The sequence below is a fragment of the Eucalyptus grandis genome, chromosome 10, assembly GCF_016545825.1.
Source record: "Eucalyptus grandis isolate ANBG69807.140 chromosome 10, ASM1654582v1, whole genome shotgun sequence".
NCBI lineage: Eukaryota > Viridiplantae > Streptophyta > Magnoliopsida > Myrtales > Myrtaceae > Eucalyptus > Eucalyptus grandis.
This window is the reverse complement of record NC_052621.1, coordinates 5,038,302-5,059,158: the sequence shown is the minus strand read 5'-3', so window position 1 is coordinate 5,059,158 and position 20,857 is coordinate 5,038,302. Positions and strand designations below refer to the sequence as shown.

At 36.4% G+C, this 20,857-nt stretch overlaps 1 protein-coding gene across 1 annotated transcript; it reads right to left on the bottom strand.

The window, feature by feature from the left end:
* Window positions 1-2,546: 2,546 nt before the first annotated feature.
* LOC104423428 (NAC domain-containing protein 90) lies at window positions 2,547-4,258 on the bottom strand. The gene is made up of 3 exons (XM_010035921.2): window positions 4,099-4,258; window positions 3,623-3,933; window positions 2,547-2,831 (listed from the first exon to the last, which is right to left on the bottom strand). The coding sequence occupies exons 1-3, from the start codon at window positions 4,256-4,258 to the stop codon at window positions 2,547-2,549; spliced, it is 756 nt and encodes a 251-aa protein (XP_010034223.2).
* Between the last annotated feature and the right edge of the window lie 16,599 nt (window positions 4,259-20,857).

The window sequence follows — 20,857 nt, the reverse complement described above, 5'->3', positions numbered from 1 at the left end:
TTGACAATTATTAGCTCCATCACGACAAGATGTCTATAAACAGTCTTTTTGAATTATTAGCTGTATTTGTAATGCTGGCGATGCCCCTAAGCTACTATACTTCATTTGCTTTGAAATACTTACATTTTACACCCAAAAAATATAGTTATTACCTTCGTCATGACAGGATGTTTACAGGCAGCTTCTTCTAATGATGGGTTCTACGTCGCCGCAAATGGCACGATGTTTTTTTTAGTTATTTTTTATTTTTTGGCAAACGGTCTGCTGTTATATGCGCTCTTGCTTACTGCTACTTAAATTCAAGTTCGAGACTAGTGCCGTTTTCACAAAGACATTTGTTGTCGTAGGCTTTGAAAAGATTGGCGACCTAGAAAACATTTGCCATAATTTCGTCCGTTAATTGATTTGCGTTTAACATAAAAGAGTAAGGTAAAATGGCTCATCAACTGAATTCATTTTTAGGAGATTTCAAAGTAGCTCCATGAGAGTACAATCTTCATACCGAAAGAAACTATGCCGCAAGTCCAATCCCATCGTGGACCATCCGTCCCAACGTTTGCTCGGAGAAGCTGATCCTGTTGAAAGATCTTGACTCCATGAAGTTAGATATGATGTATCTGAAAAGTGCATGGAATGAAGGAAGACGAATATGCACTGACTTGAAATTTCGTAGAAGTTTCCTATGCATCATTCTTGCTGACTTGAAGCTAAGACATCACTGGCCCGTGAACGTCACAAGCCAAACAGACGAAGCTTTGGTGATAGATTTGGCTTGTCAATTGTCTGAGATTATGTTGTAGACATTCTATATATTTAATGCTCGTAGAACACGAAAAACTCGCTTGACATCTTAAAGATAGTGGGATAGACGGCTGCTTTGGAGAAACTTAACTTGCAATAATAATTAAGCTCGAGTACACCGAGGACGAAAGTAACTTTAGGGATAAAGACTACTTAGATTTAAAGAATCCTTTCTCTAGTAATAATAATAAATAAATAAGAAAGCCGAAAATATAGCGTTCTTTTCGATGTCTACAGTGGGACAAGTATCCAAAACACGCCTGAACTTTCACCTAGGGATCCATCACTTGCACACCTTCACCTTTTCAAAATAACGAGTACATACAAGAGATTTACCTATGGAGACCATTTTACACATTCACATCTATTATCCGTACTTATTCATGAAAATATAATTTTCTTTCAAAGAAATGTCTATCCCCAAATCCTGAATTGTTGCACCCACCAAAAAAAAAAAAAAAAAAAAACTAAGAACTAATTAAAAGGTAAACAACCCAAATCTAAGCAATTGCACAAAAGGCAATTTTGTTTGTTCAAAGTGGGATTTTGTTTAGAGGTATGTGAATGGCATCTGCCTAAAGAGAGGTATCTAAACGGTCATAAGGTCAAAAGTGAAGTATATAATTGCTATTTTTCTTATATATAATACGATTTACAAAAGATGCTTACATACCAGTAAAAGGCCATAATTTTTTTTGGGGAAAGTGGAAGTATCATGTGGTGATTAAAATATTGGCAAGTGGAGGGTGACCGGGAGGAATTATTGGGATGGTGGGGGCGGAAGTGAAGACAATTCAGGCCATCATAAGACGCGACATTGGCAAGAAGTGACCCGGAGGAAAGCGCCTTAACGAGAGCTTTTTTCTTTCCTTAAGGGAGAAAAGGAGATTAAAAGCAGATCTCACACTTAAAAAAATGCCTTAAAGATTTTAGTCAGGTGAACCCGTACACTTATTGCCGTCATATGAACAGTAGGCTATGTGGTATTCCATAATTCTTACGAATGACAAAACCACACGGCACAGTACATTTACAGCTTGTGAATTTTCTCTATAAAGGAAGGAATTTAGCAAAGGAAGATGCAATCTTTGAAATAGAAAAAGGAGAGGAAAATGGAAAGAGACTTCTTGCTTGGCAAGTGTTCAGGGTTTTAAGTCTTGGAGAATCCTTTTGATATAAGGGAGTGAAAGTTTGTTCTTGATTCTCACCTGTAGCTCTTCTTGATCACAAAGTGAAACAACTCCTCCTTTTTTCCACAAATATCGTTAATTTGCCAATTCCTCCTTTGGTCTATTACTTGTTCATATTTTTAATTATCTTGATTTATCTGCAATTGCACACTATGTACCCACTTTCTCTGCTCACAAATTGAACAAAGTGAACAATTATATGCAGGTCGGCTAGCTCTCCCTTCCGATGTTCATACATTAGAGCATATATATTTATGTAAGCACACTTAGTAATACAGCAAAATCTAAAAGAAAAGGCACATAAAATCTATACTAGACATACTGGATCTTGGTCAAGATGTTTTATAATTCTCTTGTAGATGCACATAATTCGAGGTCACACTATTCTCATTAACTCTTTTCCCATTGGGAAGTTCATTTGATCAGTGGATGACATACTTAAACTGGAGTTTTTAAAGAACCAAATGGAAACTATAAATAGAAAAAATCAACTGACAAACAGCTTTTCGTCAAAGGTGGTAATTCATCCAGAGGAAATCTGTTTTGTAAGGACTGCTAAAACCAAAATGGTTCCGAATCCCATATAGGTTCCCAATCCCATATAGGTTCTTCTGTTTCCATACTAGTCGTCTCCGTGTAACTGGAACCTCCAGCATTATTTTCTACCACTGATCTTGATGATGACGCCAATCTGCCATTGCCGCCGCCGCTGCCGCTCCCACTTCCATCATCTCCACCTTGTATTGTCTCTGCAACCATCAACTCTAATGGGCGACGATCAAATGCTCGGGAGCTCCCGGACACAACATACACTCGGCACAACGCGAACTCCTGCCTTAACTACAATGTTTCAAGGGGAAAAAATCAAGAAAAAAAAAAAATCGTTGCATTTAGAGAGAAAACGAGAAATGAATGTTTCTGATAAACTAGCATATGACACTGACAAACTAAGCTAAGCGCATAATATTTTTAATTTACTGGCAAGGGCTATATCTTTGAAATTTCGTCTAATCGAGCCTCCAATAGGTGGGCTATAATATGAAGACTACACGCTTGAAAATTTAATTATAATAAATCCGGTGACATTCATGAGTATGACCTATTACTCATAATATTGTGAGATTGTATGAAATCACTACCAAATGTTGTAAATGTTTAAGTTATTAGATAATTACGTAATTTAATATTTAGATATTCTAATATTACCTCTTATAGGTAAACTTGACTTTGGCCTGGACTACAACGTGGAAATATATGATGGGGAGGCAAATAGTGGGCCTAGAAAAAGTTAATCATGAATTCCAGCTCTAATATTATATGAAGTTTTCTTCATCCTCCAATTGGGACGAAGAAACACGTGATTCATCAAATAAAGTCCCAAAATAAATGGTTCAATTGCATTGACTAAAAGAAGAGAAGAAGAGTGCGCGCGGGCTTAGACTTTAAAGACCCTAAACATGGGCAGGGCTTTTAAATTAGTTATTTATGTCAACTATATAGAAAATCATCGATCGATCAAGTCATGAATGCTTGTGAAAATAATGTTTTCCACCACTGACAAAAATGCAAGACTGATCATCCAATTAATTAAAATGAAGATCAAAGTTCAATTAGTCCACGCATGCGCTTACCCTAAACACGGGCATACTAGAACTTGGTGTATTGGAATTGGGAGGCGAGATCATTTCTATGGCTCTATACTCGTTCAATTTCCATTTGGTTTTTCTTCCTGTCGGAGCTTTTCCCACGTAGAAGACCATGGACTTCTTCATCCCAATCGCTTTGTTATCCGACGAGTGGACATAACCGGGCGAGCCGGTCGCCTTCCAATAACCCACCGCCGTGCTTCTGCTCGGTCTCCCTCCTCTGGCTTCTCTCTCCTGCATCGGAGCGAAGAAGAACCACTGCTCTTTGTCTTCTCGGCACAGCTCTCCAGAAAGCTCTGCAGCAGCCAAACACACACAACACCGCAAGAAAAAGCGAAAACTTTACGTACAATTCGCAACAAGTTTGCACATTTATCAGAACCAATGATTTCTTTCGGCCACAATGAAGGAGAAGCATGAAGAAATGAAGAAATGCCATGCATGATTTCATGTTCTTTTACCTGGGAGGTTCCATGGCTCGGTGGCATATATGTCGAGGACCGGAATGATCCGGCGGAGCTGGTCTTGCAATGAGCCCTGGAGCTGATTGTGCAAATAGAAAGAGATGAGCTCCTCCTCAGTTGGATAGAACCTGAAGCCTGTCGGATGATCCTCCATCATGTTTCTCTTTCACCGTATTCTAGGTTTCTAAAGTGGGGATACAGCAGAAATGGTAGCTTGTGTTTTAGAGGCACAATAGTTGATGGATCTGGACTAGACCTATATATAGAAGTGGACCACCTGGTCACCATAAAAGAGGAAAAATGGATTTTACGTGTGTAATGAGCGTGTGCAATTAGTCAATAATGAGGACAGAAAGAAAGAACACATTAATGCATTTCATTTTAGTTGAATAAAGGTCCATTTAAAGTGAATCTTTCTTTCTAATTTTTCATTTTTTGAAAATTTGAGAGTTGCTTTATTTGATAATACGCGTGCATAGAATTTTTAAAAACTTTTTCATATGAGCTTTTCTAGCTAGATTTCATATCCTTTTATTTCATAGAAAATAAACTAAACTCGAAAATACATTTAAGAATGGTTTAATTTTCTGTACTTGACTGTGAAAATAATTTTCTGTTGATTTATTGCCTGAGTAACTCAGACACCAGAAAAAAAAGGGAAATTTTTTTCCAATATAAAGTTTTTTACAAAACAAACTAAGCATTCATGTCGGAAACTTTTCCCTTAGTTTTCAAAAGTTCATAAATAACGCTTTGCTTGAAATACGCCAAAACTAATTAAAGAGGCCTTAATCAAATTGCAAATCAAGAATTAATAGGATTACTATTGACACTCCACGGAAAGAGACTCAAAACACAACATAATAGCTAATGAGGTCTACCATATTAATTCGCATCCCAATTTTCACTTGAGAAGATGTAACAGAAACTGAATCGGTTAAAAATAATAATAATCCCCACATGCAATATTTAGATATATGATAAATGTGCAAATAACTCATCATTTAGTATAATTTGTCCTTTTTCCGTACATCTTGTTTCTTTTTTGCTTTTCTGGAAACATTCACGCGGGGAACCAAAAATGACCAAGAGAGAGGAAGAATGAGAGAAGTTGATATCTGTCTCCGCATTCCACAACATTAAGTATATAATAATAATGTTCGTCCTCTCCGACCACCTGAGTCAACCTCGTTTTCACTATTTCGCCAGCTTGCTCCAAGACCCTAATTTTCCATGCAGTAATCTCGTCGCCATTGGTCAGTTTTTGTGGTCGGCTCATCCATTAACGTTTTCCCACTGACAAAAAAAAAAAAAAAATCATATACTGTGATCTTCCACGAAGCTAAGAGTTCATTTAAAATAGGATGTGACATCATCTCTTACCTCTCGTCATGTTTCAATTGGTTTTGGGTGGAGGATAGAGATAGAAGAAGCGTTCAAAGAGGACTTCCATTAATTTATATCGAACGCTTTTACTACTTAGGGCTCTTGTGCAACTTGACAATTTTAATTTAGAACCCAATGTGCAAGGATAACTAGATCAATGAGTATATTTATTCTTCTTTTGGTAATTTAAATTTCACAAAAAGATTCTTCATGCTATCCTATGTGGTCTTCTCCACTAAAATTACCTTTTTCTTTTTGCCTTTGCCTGGATTTCAACATAGGAAAAATGAATTTTAATGAATGGATGATTTTGTTTTTCCGTATCAGAAAAAATGGATTTTGTTATTCTCATATATTTATGAAAAAGTAGATATGTATTAATAAACTGTTGGTAAAGAAAATTTATCGATCCCTTGATTTTTTTTTTTTTTTTGATAAGTTGTCAACAACTTATAGACATTTTAGTGAGATTATCAACTTTGATAGTGTGCAAATTACCAATTTTATTTTGTCTTTTTAACCAACTCTTCAAAGTTACTAAGTCTTACAAAAACTTACTAATCAATATGTGAGTGGTTTACCAACTTTTTTCCAATCAAATTAGTAACTAAATTTGGATTGTCAACTCTCATTGAAGTCACGTACTAATATTTATATGCCTTTCATTGTTTACCAATGCTCTTTCTTATCGATGCCTCAAATTTGTCAACTCTTATATGAATTACTCACCTCTATTTATGCTACCAACTTTTATCCAATCAGGTGACCGAGTAATTTTGGTCTATGAACTCTCATTTAAATTGCTTACCAACGTTTATTTTTATAAAAGAATTATCAACTTCTCTGTTGACTTACCAACTTTATTTGCCTTGTTTATACGTTTCCTTTTAAGTTTTTAATTTCCAAATTTGGAAGCCCCTTAGATAAAGGATAGAAATTCCAAACAGGAATTTACTATGTGCATTCGAACTTTCTTTGCCATGTTTTTGGACATCCTACTTGAGTTGGACTTCAAGCAGTCCCCACTCTTCATTTCAATTTGGATTTCCTTGAGGACTCAAACTTGAAATATATTTTGATAGTTCTTTTTCAAAATTTAAAATTACTTCACAAAACCAACCATAGTTATAACTTCATGATTCTTCATTTTATTACTTTTATATTTAAGCTTTTCATTGTGACAACGTATGATTCCACCGTCAAGGGCGGCCTTCGCCTGTTATCCCTCTCCGGAAGAAAATAGGTTTTTTTATTTATTTATTATTAATAGCTAAATACTGTTTTGGGATGAAAATGGGTAATTTAAATCCACCAAGACCTATATAAACTTGGGTTTTTCTGTGTAAAAACCACTATGACCCATAATAAGTTTGAAGTGATTCATTTATGACTTACTTTCATAATTATGGGTTAAAAGTATGGTATCATGACTCTTTTTGACAGCCCTAGTATTAATTAGGGAAATTCCTCGGTCTCCCGGTCTACTAGCAATTTCATTTGTAGCCTTGCATACTCTTTAGGTGGAATGAATGCTCAGAAATAGTAACTTTTTTTTATAGAAAAATAGTTAATACATCATAAGAAGCAAGAGATGCCGAACTTAAGTTTGGTTAACTGGGTTCGCGTCTCTGGCAACTATAGCTACTCGCCCTTTTTGGTCCATTTTGTTTATCTTTTTTATCTCTCTCTATTATGCATTTACAATCTTCTGAATTGAAAGATCCTACTCTTGACTGTTGACCGGATCCATCAGAAGAAGTGAAATCTTGAGGTCACGTGAGAACAAAAGGGATGAAAATATGTAGGTTGGCATGTTATGAAAAATATGGACGTTTGAATGTTTATGTATGGAAGTTTCTTTTGGTTTTAGAATTTTGATCGCCCTTCATTTGCGATTATTTATAAAAATCATGCGCCAGCGATTTTATTATTACAATAATGCCACGTCATCATTTTCGATGATTCAAGTCGGAGTAATTAAAAAGAACAAAATTCAAAAGTTATGATACTGAAATTAGCAATGAAATAATTATGGCACTAAATTGAGTATTGTGAGAAAATTTGGAACTTTTATTGCACTTTTCCCTATCAAGTACAGTACAAGGTTTGTGCAATGAAATAGTTACGGATCTTGAAGCTAATTTGGTACACATCGGCACATGTAAAAAAAGTAGTCTAGAAGTACACATATACATGCATGTATGCAGTGGGAGATATATCATAATCCTTTAACCTTATTAGGATATTCATTACCCATTGTAATTTTGATACATCGCTACAGTCCAAACTTATTTTATCTAATTCTATAATATTCTCGCAACAGTTGTAGTTACGCAAGAGTTGTTGTGACTTTTATAAGGCGTTTGACCAACTCCCTATAATTGCAACAACTTTGAGGAAGATGCGGCATTCAGTTTTACAGTATGCTGTAACTTTAAAACTATTACCGGACACATTATCGTTCATCCAAAACGTAATCTATGTAAAACCGAACATATCAACGAATGTGATTATCGAGACATCGATGAAGATAGACGACGGGTAGAAAAGCATTGCCCAGATTTTGTAATTTTCTCTACCGCTGGTCTGTTTATTCTCTTTTCTTCTTATTTTTAAGGAAACTATGTCTTTTTTAGGTTTTTCTTTATATGCGACGTATGTTTCCTCATCTATCAAAGAACTTGAATTTTTGGATAAAAATTCTTGGTGATCTTAACTAATCAAATCGTTGGAGGAAACTGTCTCCAAATTTGACAAGAAAAATTATGGAAATGGTTTTCGTGGATGTCGATTAAATATTGTCCTTATTTCGCAAAGATATCCGAGCCTCCCCTGCCACTTAAGCTGAGGTCAATAGGAAAACCCTTAGAAAAGTCGGGTCCCTTCCTAGGGTAAACGGTCGTGGAGTGATCCAAGGTTAAAAATCATTACAAAGATCTTCTCCGATATAAAACTTTCCGGCCAACCTATAAAATAGAAATAACAATTAAAGATATAATTGATGGGGTCGTTGCCACTTTCTTTAATGAAGAAACATGTCATTATCCAGACCAATTAGTTGCAATTGTGGGGTTCGTCGACCTGCCGACATTTGAACCTTTCACCGATCCAAGCACGACATATTGGAATTACTTTGCCTCTTCTGAAGAATTTTCTTCGGGACCGAATTAGTCAAAATAAAATACTGAAGTAAATACCCCTTGTCAATTATGTAATTGCTTTAACCGATATTTCTCATTGGAAAGTTTCTACTCATTGCGTTCATACACCGTCGCCCAGATTGCGCATGTCAGTACCTTGGTTAGAACTCAATGGTCAGTTATAGATCAAAAGATCATAGACAGAGTCTTAATGAAGATAGGTATTCTAAGGCAACCTCTAGGGACCTCTTGTCTCAATAATCACCTAGATACGATGGCATGGATGAACCGCCGTAACTCGAGGGGATTAATCGAGTTTTCCAAGATGTACAGATGACCATGTCTTCAAAAAGAGTTTTTGTTCGTAAGTAAATGAATGGGATAATCATTCAAAGAGTTCTAGATCAACTATATAATGGTCAATCTAGTGTCAAACCTTTCAATTTGACCAATCTAATCTTAAATTTTTTGGCAATTTTGCAATATAATCCATCCAAATAATTTTAGCGAAAATTGCTGATGTGAACACTAGCTACCCTGCATAGCAAAATTGACATTGACATGAATAATTTTTGCAAATACATTTATTTAATTTCTGAATTTTTTTCTCTCTCTTGTTTTTTTTTTTCCTTTCACTTGTTGCCAGATCTAGGCAAGCCTAGCCCTCACCTATGGCCAAACGTAGGTCAATGCCAAGACCAGCCACAAGCAAAAAAGAAAAACAAGAAAACAAAAAAGAAAAAGGAAAAAAAACAGAAAGTTTATTCAAATTGCAAAAATCGTTCTCACAATGATTTCATATTAAAATTGGCTATAAGAATTATATTAAAAATTTGTCAAAAGGTTCATAACTAAATTAGCCAAATTAAAATATTTAAGATTCAATTTACCACTATACAATAAATTTAATATTTTTTTTTTAGATAATTTTCCCATAATGAACACTTCCAGCATAAATTATAGCCTAGACCCACCATTCATGAGAAAGATATATAATAGATTTATGGATTGGGCATGCCTTGCTGGCCCCTATAAATAGGACCTCACCAATGCCCGAGCAAAAATGTCCAGGCACTTATAGCTCGAGCTGGCCCTAGATGAACTTATTAGCCACCAAACTCATGATCAGGTTTAATGGATGCTAAGTGAGAGGTATTAATAAGATTTGAATTCTGAAAGTATACACATCACAAATGACCTTTGTTAGATGCGATCCACAGTGAAAAATTTCTTCCTAAATTATTATCCAACATGTCATGTCTATATCAATTATGGCGGTTCAATGAATTCCTCTGCTGTCATAGTGCCAATTAACGTATAGTCTACTTTCTAATATGACATGCATCAATCGTGACTCACGACGCCAAAAGGTTGTGGAATTGAGCTGTCTATCTTCTTGCATAAAGCCATTTGCTTTATCCGTCTTCGCAGGTTGCCATTGACTCATCAATTTTGGCTTTGAATAGTAGTCTAATCTTATTAAAATAGGATTCTCTGATGCGGAAAAGAATTAGGAAGACAAGGAAATGTCACGTTGTTTGGCAGTCATGATTGCGTGTCCGGCCACGATGGCCACTTGATATAATTTAACTACCCACTAAAGATGCTTAGTATGAACATATAAGTTCTTAGTCGGCAGTGATTAAGGATTATATGTGGGATTTTAGAAAATGTCGTGGAGATATTCATTTGGGGAGCTGGCCAATTCATAAACTGCAAGAAAAGTATATATCGCAATTTATGTTGAAATTCATCCCTCTTGAACAATCAACATTACGGATTAATTTACATCCAAAAGTACCCTGACCTTACTATAATATCTGTGCAATTGAGTTAAAATCAAATGCATCCCAACCAAACCCTAGCCCCGTTTTCTATCTTGTCTCTACTTAGCACCGTGAATCCGTTGCTCATTGCCACCGCATCCGTTGGAGCCGCCGCCACCGGGCTACCCCCACCTCTTCACTCGCATTAAAGGTGTGCGTCTACATGTGTGTGAAATGTGAATCACGGCCAAGGAGGCCTTGATCTCTGGTGACTCGCTTGCACGGAGGTTGGCACCGCACAAACAAAGATTTGGTGTCTTATGAGGCAAGCGACTTCCACACGAGTGAATTGACAAAGGTTGCAAGCTCCTTGACCGAGAGATACGAAGGGGGAGGGGATCGTATAGAGAGCGTGAGAGATGCAACGACGTTGGTGGTTGTAATGTTGGATCGGAGCGCATCAGTGGCGGTTCAGTGCGGGGAGCCATTGTGGAAGAAGAAAGAAAAGAGAAAAATAGAGAGAAAGGAAAACACATCTCAACCATTGAATACTTAATATGTTGATGCGTTCTTCATTGACATGGGTTAATTGTATATACAAATGTACTCCTTAAATTTAGAGGAGGATCTTAATTCATTAAAAGGTTCAACCGAAAAAAAAAATTATTACAAAAAGTACATATGAACTAAACATGCTCTAATGGATTAGATATCGTCTACATCTTATGCATCTGAACCTAAACATGCTCTAATGGATTAGATGGGTTTCACGTGGCCTGTCATAGAAAAAAATACATATGAACTAGCCCAAATATGAATTGTCTTGAAATGTTTGGGGTAGGCCCAAAAGTGTTTTCATTATTAATGAAAAAAATTGTCAACTTGTAAAATTCCATTATCTAATAGTATAAGAATTAACTTGAGGGATATTATTGGGCAATGAAGATACTTTAAACGTTCCATTTTGATAATATTATAATAAATAATGATACACTTGTAAATTTTCGTTTTTTTTTCCATCTAAATAATTACGTATTACTGAAAATAAAAAAAAAGAATTATAATAAAAATAAAATCTATGGGCATAGCAGGCCATTTCGGGCTCATAGATTGAATCTCAAAGGCTGGGCCGGCCCAAAATGTAAATGGAACAAGCTTGAAATCCCGGTTCGATTATTTTGGTTAAGGAATTATGGGTGGAGTTCGATTGTATTCATTATTTTATTTTTGCCCCTTGTTGGACTTAAGATATAATTATCCGGCTGGACATTTTCATGTAAGGTGACCACGAAAGCATTAGGTCTATCACTAACTTCTACTCGGAAGTGGGATGGTGAAAGTTATTGTACTTGTTGCAACCTAAATTTTCCATCAAAAAGGGAAAAACGTAGGCTTATAAGTATTGCCTAAAACGCAAGCCTAGGCCTTTTATTAGGCACGAACTCTTCCATATTTATACCTCGAGTGATGTTGACGTATTCAAATTTAGTTTCAATTGATGCTATAAGGATATCAAATGAAGAGTCGCCACTAATTTATTGGGATTAGTTAGAAACTAAGTGGGGCATGAGAGTATATTTCACTTCCCACACAATTAAAAAATCTAGAGTCAAGGATTTAAGTATACTAGTTAATCAATTAGTGCTGTTTCGACACTTAATCTTGTTCAATTACCAACCAAAATATTCAAGCAGCCTTCTTACTAATGTGCAACAAGTTAAAGGAAATCCAGTCCTAAGGTTAAGTGTTTGTAAAAGCCTTCTTACCAACCAAAATCTAGTCCTAAGGTTGCATCCCTAACCAAGTTAAAGAAAAACAACAATCAATGTAGAAATGTGCAACAGCAATTTAATATTAGTTTGTAAAAGCACACAATATCCTGTCGTGGAACTGCAATTGCTTGTTCAATTTTGAGTAAAGAAAATTATATTGATTAAAGATTTTCACACAATTTAAATGAAAAAATACTCAATATTCTAATTGCTAATATTTTTCCTAATTTTAGATAAAATAAAAAGTTTCTGAATTTTTCAAATAATTTTTTAATCTGAAAAATAGGGACCAGGGCCGGGCCCCTGGACCCGGTCCGCGTAAGGACAGAACCTTGGTCTTGTCAATATGGGCCATGGACATAATTGGGCTCTCAAGTCAAGTCCATTTAACCGAACCCACTTCACAAAATTCTAATCCAGCCCAAACAAGATTAAATCCAAACCCATTTAACTAAGCCTGGCCCAACTCACCAAACTACAGCTAAAGCTCGACACTTACATCGAAACCCCAAACCCAATTATCATCATCCCGTTACCATCTTTCTCAAATGATCAGCTTCTTCCCCAGTCGGTCCTCTCCATCCGCCCCAGAAGATCAACTTATCAATCTTCAACATTTGCCCATTAAACCATGAACAGGAAAAACTTGAACAACGATCAAAGTTAGACTGTAAATCACAGATTACACCATTAACCAAACATCACCAGGTCGCATTCGTGAACAGATGGAATAAAACAGAATGAGAACCGCTGTTGCTCTCGGCCAAGCCAAACCAAGCGTCCGCGGACTGGGCAACGCCAGACACAACAACGACACTACCACGGAGCAAGGCAAGGCAAGGACGATTCGGTTTCGACTGAAAACCAGGATACGACACTGGATCTCATATGGGCATTTCGTCGAGCGGGTGGCGTGCGGAACTTAGAGAGGGGGGTCCGGCTCAACAGGGATTCAAACTCGCGCCGGATCCCTTGATATACGACACATCAGACCGACGACGTCGAAACTGAAGGCGACGGAGGCCGGAGTTCGCGTGAGCTGGACGGCCGCGAGCTCCGGCAGCTTGCCCAAACTACAGAAAAAAAAAAAACAGAGCGTACCGAGAAGGAAAAAAAGAAGGGGTGGCTACGTCCAGTCGTCTCGCACGCCTCCGAGCCGGAATCTTCAGAAAACGTCCCCAAATTGAAAAAAATCAAAGAAAAACCAAACCAAAACCTACCGTGGCTTTGTCGGGGAAAAGGGTCCGTCGGGGAGTCGTCAGCCGTGGTCGAAGCGCGGTGACTACCGGAGGCTCTCTCCCTCACTCTCTACCCCCGCTCAAACTCTCCTCCCCCGCTCACTCCCCCCTCAATCTCTCTCTCGGCTCCGTCTCTTTCTCCCGATTTCTTTTTCTAGCAGCCCCTTGGGTTCGCTCTCTTCTCTCCCTTTTAAACCGTCCGGTAGGCGTGGCCTCTTGCCACGCCAGCTGCCGCTGCCGGCCTGGCCCGGTCCACCAACTCCCAGTCGACGCTCTGCCCTCTGTCCTGTTCCCTCTACTCGTACGAGCGTGTCGTTCTTTGCCCCACTTCGTCCTTTCTTTTTGCGTGCGAGCGTGAGGGAAGAGGAATGAAGAAGGAAAGAAAGAAGGCTGGGCCGGCGGGGAGAAGGAAAAGAGAAGAGGCCAGGCCGGGCCCAGGCGAAAAGAAAAGGAAGAAGAGAAGAAGAAGAAGAAGAGGAGAAGGCCGGCCAGGTCTTTTTCCCGCTCTCTCTCTCTCTTTTAATAAAAAAATAATTAATTTTCCTTTTATTTCTTTAAAAAATTGTAAACACTATTAAAGAAAATGCTTCTAATGTCTATATGTCATGCAACTTAATAAAAATTATTTTTACTAAGGTTTAAAAATTAATCCCTAATTATCTATTACAATTAATAAATGATTAAGCAGACCAGTAAAATTTAGATCTTAACAATGGATCGTAATTTATGTCAATTCATCTCGTTCCCAAACATTTAAGAAGGACACATCAGTAGGGATTTTTCACTTTTACATTAGTTTAGGCAAACTATAGACTTAAAAGAGAGGGACTTTAGCCACAAATAAATGCTGACCAATTACAAATGCTTTTGTATAACATCAATGTTTTTCAAGCATGTTATGCTTTTGTTGCTTCCTGCTGGGCTCTCTAGAAGGATGATGATGCAACCAACCGTTATGTAGGCAGCTTGGGAGCATGAACAATTTCCTGGGCAGAGAATCACGCCTGCCACCCTTCCGACAACTCCTGAATTGTTTGAAGATACTGGAAGTTTATCAAATAGCAGGCAGTGTTCTCAATCTTTCTTCAATACATATATATAAATATATATATCACAGAACAAAGATATACACTGGCTGAGAATTTGAATTTCTAAGTAGGAATTTTTGTAAATGAAGGTGCCTGCTATAGAAGTAGTATAGCAGTACACATATACATGCATGCATGCACTTGGAGAGAGATTATGATCATTTAACCATAGAGGACAACTATACCATATTGCCCAATAAAACTTCAACACATCACTACAATCCAAATTTATTTTCCTAATTGGATTATTTTCTTGCATCAGGTGTAGCTGTGAAAGAGCTCTCGTTATAAGTGTTCGACAAGCTCTTTATAGTTGCAGCAACATTTAGGAAAGTACCTCCCTCGGTTTTGATACATGCTGGGGTTCAAATTATAGCTAGTACCCAACACATAATTGTTCATCTAAATTATTATCTATATAAAATATGGTAGTATTGGAATTTATGATCGCACATGTAAATGATTGTGATTTACTGAGACATCATCGGAGATACAACAGGAGCAGAGGATCATCGTCCAATTCTCTAATTTTCTTCGGCACATTGGTTTGCAAGCCCTGACTTTTCCTTATTTATCAAACAACTTGAACCTTGGATGAAAAATCTTCAGCGGACCGTACTTCAGCCCAATTAGACCATAAAAAGACAAAAGTTTTTTTTTTTTTTTTTGTCATGACTTTTTGTGTGGACAGTCTTGAAGTGATCCAAGGACGGAAAGAAGTTGTCTAATACAAATAAAATGATCATAAATGAAGTTAGAATCGATGGGCTCCGTGCCCATTTATCTAATGGAGGAGCATGGCCCTGCCGACAATTTGTCTTAATTGATACACGCCCACCTTATTGGACTTACTTTGCTTCTTCTTTGCAATTTTCTGTCGGTTTTCTACTTCATCTCAGGTGGAATGCGGCAAAATAAAGAAAACTAGAGTAAATGTGCCCTTTGTCTTACTAGAAAGTTTCCATTTTGTTTATATTGCAAGTACTAGTACCCCCAACAGATTTATGAAATTGGTTGAAACCCCATATTAAATCGTGATAAAAAAAATCATAGGTTAGAGTTGAAACAAAGAAAGCTTTTCTAGGACAACCTCTAGGGACCTCTCGTGTTAATAGTTACATGGATATGGTGAGAGGGAAGAATTGCCATGACTCTTGGGGATTAATCAAGTATTTCAAAAAGTGCAAATACCAATGTCTTCATAGAAAACCTTTTATTTGTAAGGTAAATGAATGCTAAAGGTGATCAATGAGCAGGCTCAATTGAGCCTTTGAATTTGGCTGAACTAATGGCCTTGACCCCACCCTTGAACGGAAAAATATATAATAAATTTATGGACTGCATGTACCTAGTTAGGCTTTAGAATTATAGAGCTTTACCCATGTGAACCCACAGATGCCTTCAGCCACTTGTGACTTGCGCCAGGCTAGGCGAGCCCAAAGACCACAAAGTCTATAATCAGGTTGAATGGACACTAAATGAGAGATATTATTATGATATGAATTATGAAAATTTTCAAATCACAAATGATCTTTATTTGATAGGTCTATCTATAGTGTAGAAACTTGACATTAAATTATAATCCGACATATCATATCATGTTGAGTTATATGTGTCTACTTTCTGATGTAACATGCATCAATCCATGACTTGTGACTCCAAAAAGGTGTTGAAAATGAGCTGTCTATCCTCTTGCATAAAATTATTTGTTTTACCTGTCTTCATAGGTTCTCTTTTTTTTCTTTCTAGCCCGATTCATACGTTGTCTCTGAATCGTCAACTTTCCCCTTTCAATGTCGATTTAGTCCAAGCTTATTAAAATATCATTCCCTTATGCAGAAAAGAATTAGGAAGATGAGGAAATATTACGTTGATCAGCTGTCACCATTGCGTGTGTGCCTTTGCGAGAAATGTGAATGACGGCCATGGAGGTCTTGGAAATCTAGTGACTCTTCCTCACGGAGGTTGAACACCACAGAAACAAAGATTGGGTGTCCAATGAGGCGAGTGACGTCCATACAAGTGAATGGACGAGGGTTGCCACCTTCATGATTGAGGATCGTGACATTCAGAGAGATAGAAAGAGAGTGTGAGAGGTGCAGCTACGTCGGTGGATTTAATTTCGGATCGAAGCGCATCAATGGGGGCTTATGGTGCATGGGGCTACCATCGTGGATGAAGAAAGAAAAGAGAAAAACAGAACACACGCCATCTATAACTAAGCTCGAAGTTACGAATTTTCAAGCGCTTCACTACTACAATGCATTACCAATCGAATAATCGATAACATTATTTTGTTTTACATGGTGATAACATGAATGTGGTGAAACACATTAACAATAGCGAGATACACAAGAATTGTTCAAGTGCCAGCACATCTTCTCCTGGATATTTGCCGACTGTTCAAGCTTCCCTGTAAGACCCTACTTGGCTGCTGGTGCTGACTGCTTTTGTGGTCGATAATCGTCTCGTCACAAGGCAAAAAGATAAGAAAGTATCATATTCCTCAGTTCGCGAGGATCAGAGAGAAGAGGGAGAGATTTTCCCTCAGTCAATGTCAAAACATTCAATACAAACCTAAGAAGGCGTAGGCAGAAGCAACCTAATTAAGACATTTGTTAATCAATCAAATGTTAACATCATAGTATTCAACTTAGAAATTCCCACGATATGTCAAAGTTCCACACCAATTTTCCCTATAATTGCTCCAAAGAGAGCTTGGCCGCAAGAAACTCACGAGGTTCATACGCAGCAGCCGAGGATGTCATCCGGGATCATGTATTAATCATCGTTGACATTACATGAGTAAGTGGTAAGGTCATGCCTTCTAATTTGAGTTGGTGGTGAAATTTTCAACTGGAGAAAAAGCTTCCAAGTGCTTTCTCCATGGACGCCTTCAGGTGTTGAGAGTTGTTGCTGGTAATTATAGAGTCAAAGAGAGGAGAGGAAATGATGGACCTATTTGAGGAAGCACTCTTATCTCTAGCATGGTCAAAAGAACCAAAGAATAAAAGCACAAGCTAATCGTTTGAGAACATGTAATTGATTGATATACTTAATTGGGCGGAGAAAGAAGTTTTGAGGATTAAGACAGAATTTTAGATCAACTTGAACTAGAATTCTGTCCACTGCTAGAAATACTATAAAGTCAGAGTAAGCGATAAGATCAACCATGACGCATTTCACAAGATTTACATGTAATTTTGTTTTTCTTTATGAAAAGAGGGGTAGAGCATATATTTTCTACTAAATTCTTTCTTTCATGCAAAAAAAAAAAATAATAATTAGGTTATTGATCATTTTTATATTTATAATCATGGATAGAGAAAAATATACCCAAAATTTTAAAATTTATACACGAAAAATGAACATATCATAGATCTTTCTATTGATTCAAGTGTCTTCTTAAAAAGTGTACCGATAAAGTCCTTTCAATGAACAAAACACTGGAGGTGCAATTTTTCAACATAGAAGCTTCGTTTAAGTTCACAAAGAAAGGACAAAAAGTTAGAAAATAGAACTCTAATTTAAACTTATCTCCTATGTATAAAAAATTAACAAAAAATGATTTTGGCAACTCAAGAGGTGGCCCGGACCGGGCTTGGTCGTGCTAGGCTATCCCCAGGAAAGTTGTCAATACAAATTTTCTTTGGAATTATTTTTTTATCCTTATACTTTCGCTATTTTTTTATCTAATATTTTTGTAGTTTCAATCCTTCTAATTACATAAAATATCTAACCGAGTCCCCATGACTTAAAATCCAACAAACGTGGCTATCAAAGGACACCAATGTGTGATGTAGATCAATATTGCCTAAGTGAATACCAATCGTGGATATTAAGAAGGCGGGAGCATAAAAGTTAGTCTTCGTTTTCTCATTGAGAAATACTATTTCTCACAAAATGATGTCAGACCAATTGACATTTATATAGCTAATTAACCTAATCACGAAATGATTTGAGATTTAAGCGACAGATGTCAATTTCTCACACCAATATCGGAACAAATTAATAATAACAATAATCTCCAAAGATCCAAGACAAAACCATGAGACGAGGTTATCTTACCAAAAGTAAATTGTGCAGAAACCAAATGTATTGTCATAAATAAATCAAAGCCAATAATAACTCAGCAAATCATCCGTCCATTTTACATTCTGGGAGAATTTTATCCCTCTGAAATTCACTGTTCTCGATCCATATAATCCCTTTCTGTAGTATATGGACGAGCAAGTGGAAGGCGACTTGAGAGAGCAGACGAAGACCATGTGAAGAAGGGCATTGCATTCAGACCAAACAGATGGTTTAGCAACAGATGGTTCACTCTGCGTTCATATAAGAACATCACTTTTGCCGTTCGGTCTAGATGCAATGCTTGTTCTGAAGGTTGACTACAACCCAATTTAGTCCCAAATTGTCAATTTAGAGCAACAAAAGGATTATCCGGTGTCGTTCTATACGCTTGCTCATCATTTTCCGAGTCACACTGGATAATTTGATATTAAATTAATTTCATGTCTGATTTTTAGGCAAGGGAAATCATCCAGATCATTCAATTGAACTTTGTTTTTTTGTTTTTTGTTTTTAAAAGTTATGGCACTAAATTGATCACATAAATAGTAATGGCATTGTTATCATCATTTTCCCAAACTCTAAATCCAACTTTACTTATTAAGTGACAATTATAAAGAACAAGTCACCCAAGCTAGATAATCCATCCAGAAATTAATGCATAGGAATATGTGATATAGGGCATTCTCATTTTTTCTTTATTTGATAAATAATTTTTTGATAAGTCATTTGAGATAATTTAGATATTATAGACTTTATTTTATTGACAGTAGAATCGAAATATAGTTGTTGCTCCTCGTGCATTTCCAATGGGCGAAATGAAAGGGAGAAGTGCGCGACTCTCCTTGCAATTTTATAAATAAAATCAAGTGTTGTTCTCATTTATGCCTCTTTAATCGTATGGTTTCCGTTTTAAGAGGTTTTGTTGAGAAGTATTCTTAAAGCACTTTAAATAACTAAATAAGAAATTATGGCAATTTTGATAGCACTGACTGTCATCGTAATATGAACTCGTTTAGTATACCTTAGACTTTTATATTTTAATAATCAATAAATGATTGTGACAAGTAGACCCCATTCAACGATAGCAAATAAAGTTATGATACTCTGTGTAGATTATTGTGCAAGGTGATGCTTAAATCATATTAGCTATGTGAAAATATGGACATGTAAAAGGAACAAAGGTCGTGTAATTTATTTTTTTACACAAGTTACCTTTAAAAGCTTCAATTTGGATAATTAATTAATGGGAGTGGGTTGTTGAAAAAAAATAAAAATCTCAGTCTATGTATCAGGAATTATTCCTTCGCTTATATACTTCGCCTTATTTATTCAAAAGACACATAAAGCAAGTTTTCGATCAAAGAAATCTTTAAAAAAGTTATCTAATTACACTTCTGGACATAATGCATTATAAACCGTCATAATCTAAGGTTTTGTGGGAGAACGTTGCATAACGATAGGGTACCCTATGATGCATTTTCAAAAGGACATACATATGCTAATAAATATAAGAAACTTATAATTCATTTATGGTTTTATAATCTTTCTTTCAGAAATCTTGATAAGAAAACAACATGCAGAGCTATATCATGAGATGGAAAGAACATCTTTTGCACTTCAGTTGTGCAGTGTAGTTTAGTTTAATCACTCTGTATGAATGTTGATAAATACACACATCCTACTAATTTTAAATTATTTACTTTTTATGTTAAATTAGTTAGTATTTTCCAGGAATGTAATGAATTTTTATCAATGAAATATCTTTAAAGGATGGAGTGACTGTACAAATGCAATGGAACGATTTATCGTATAATTGAAGATATCTAAAATATTGCTTGTTATTCTACAATATACTCCAACATTTTACTAGGCTTGATATGCCAGATTTTGATTAATTGTGTTGTTCAATTTTGATTAAATGATTCTCTTATAAACCATGAGTCACAAGCTCTTCAACACATTGACCATTGACTTTAAAAAGATTGATATATGGAGATGCTTGCTAACAAATATCTTTTTTTCTAATTAGGAGTCAAGGTTCACTGGATCTGACCCAAAAGGCGAAACGGTTTCATTCTTAAGCCTAGTCTAATGAGTTAGACCTCCTAGGCCCAATCAACTTTATATGAAAAAACATAGATGCTTAGGATTCATTTCCAACGTTTAGGCTGGAAATCAAGTTCGGCCTGCCTATTGATTGGGCATCAAACACAATGTCTTCATACTCATAGATATACATATGATTGCATCGATAACCAGAAAACTACATCGTCAGAGTACCTCTACATGAAA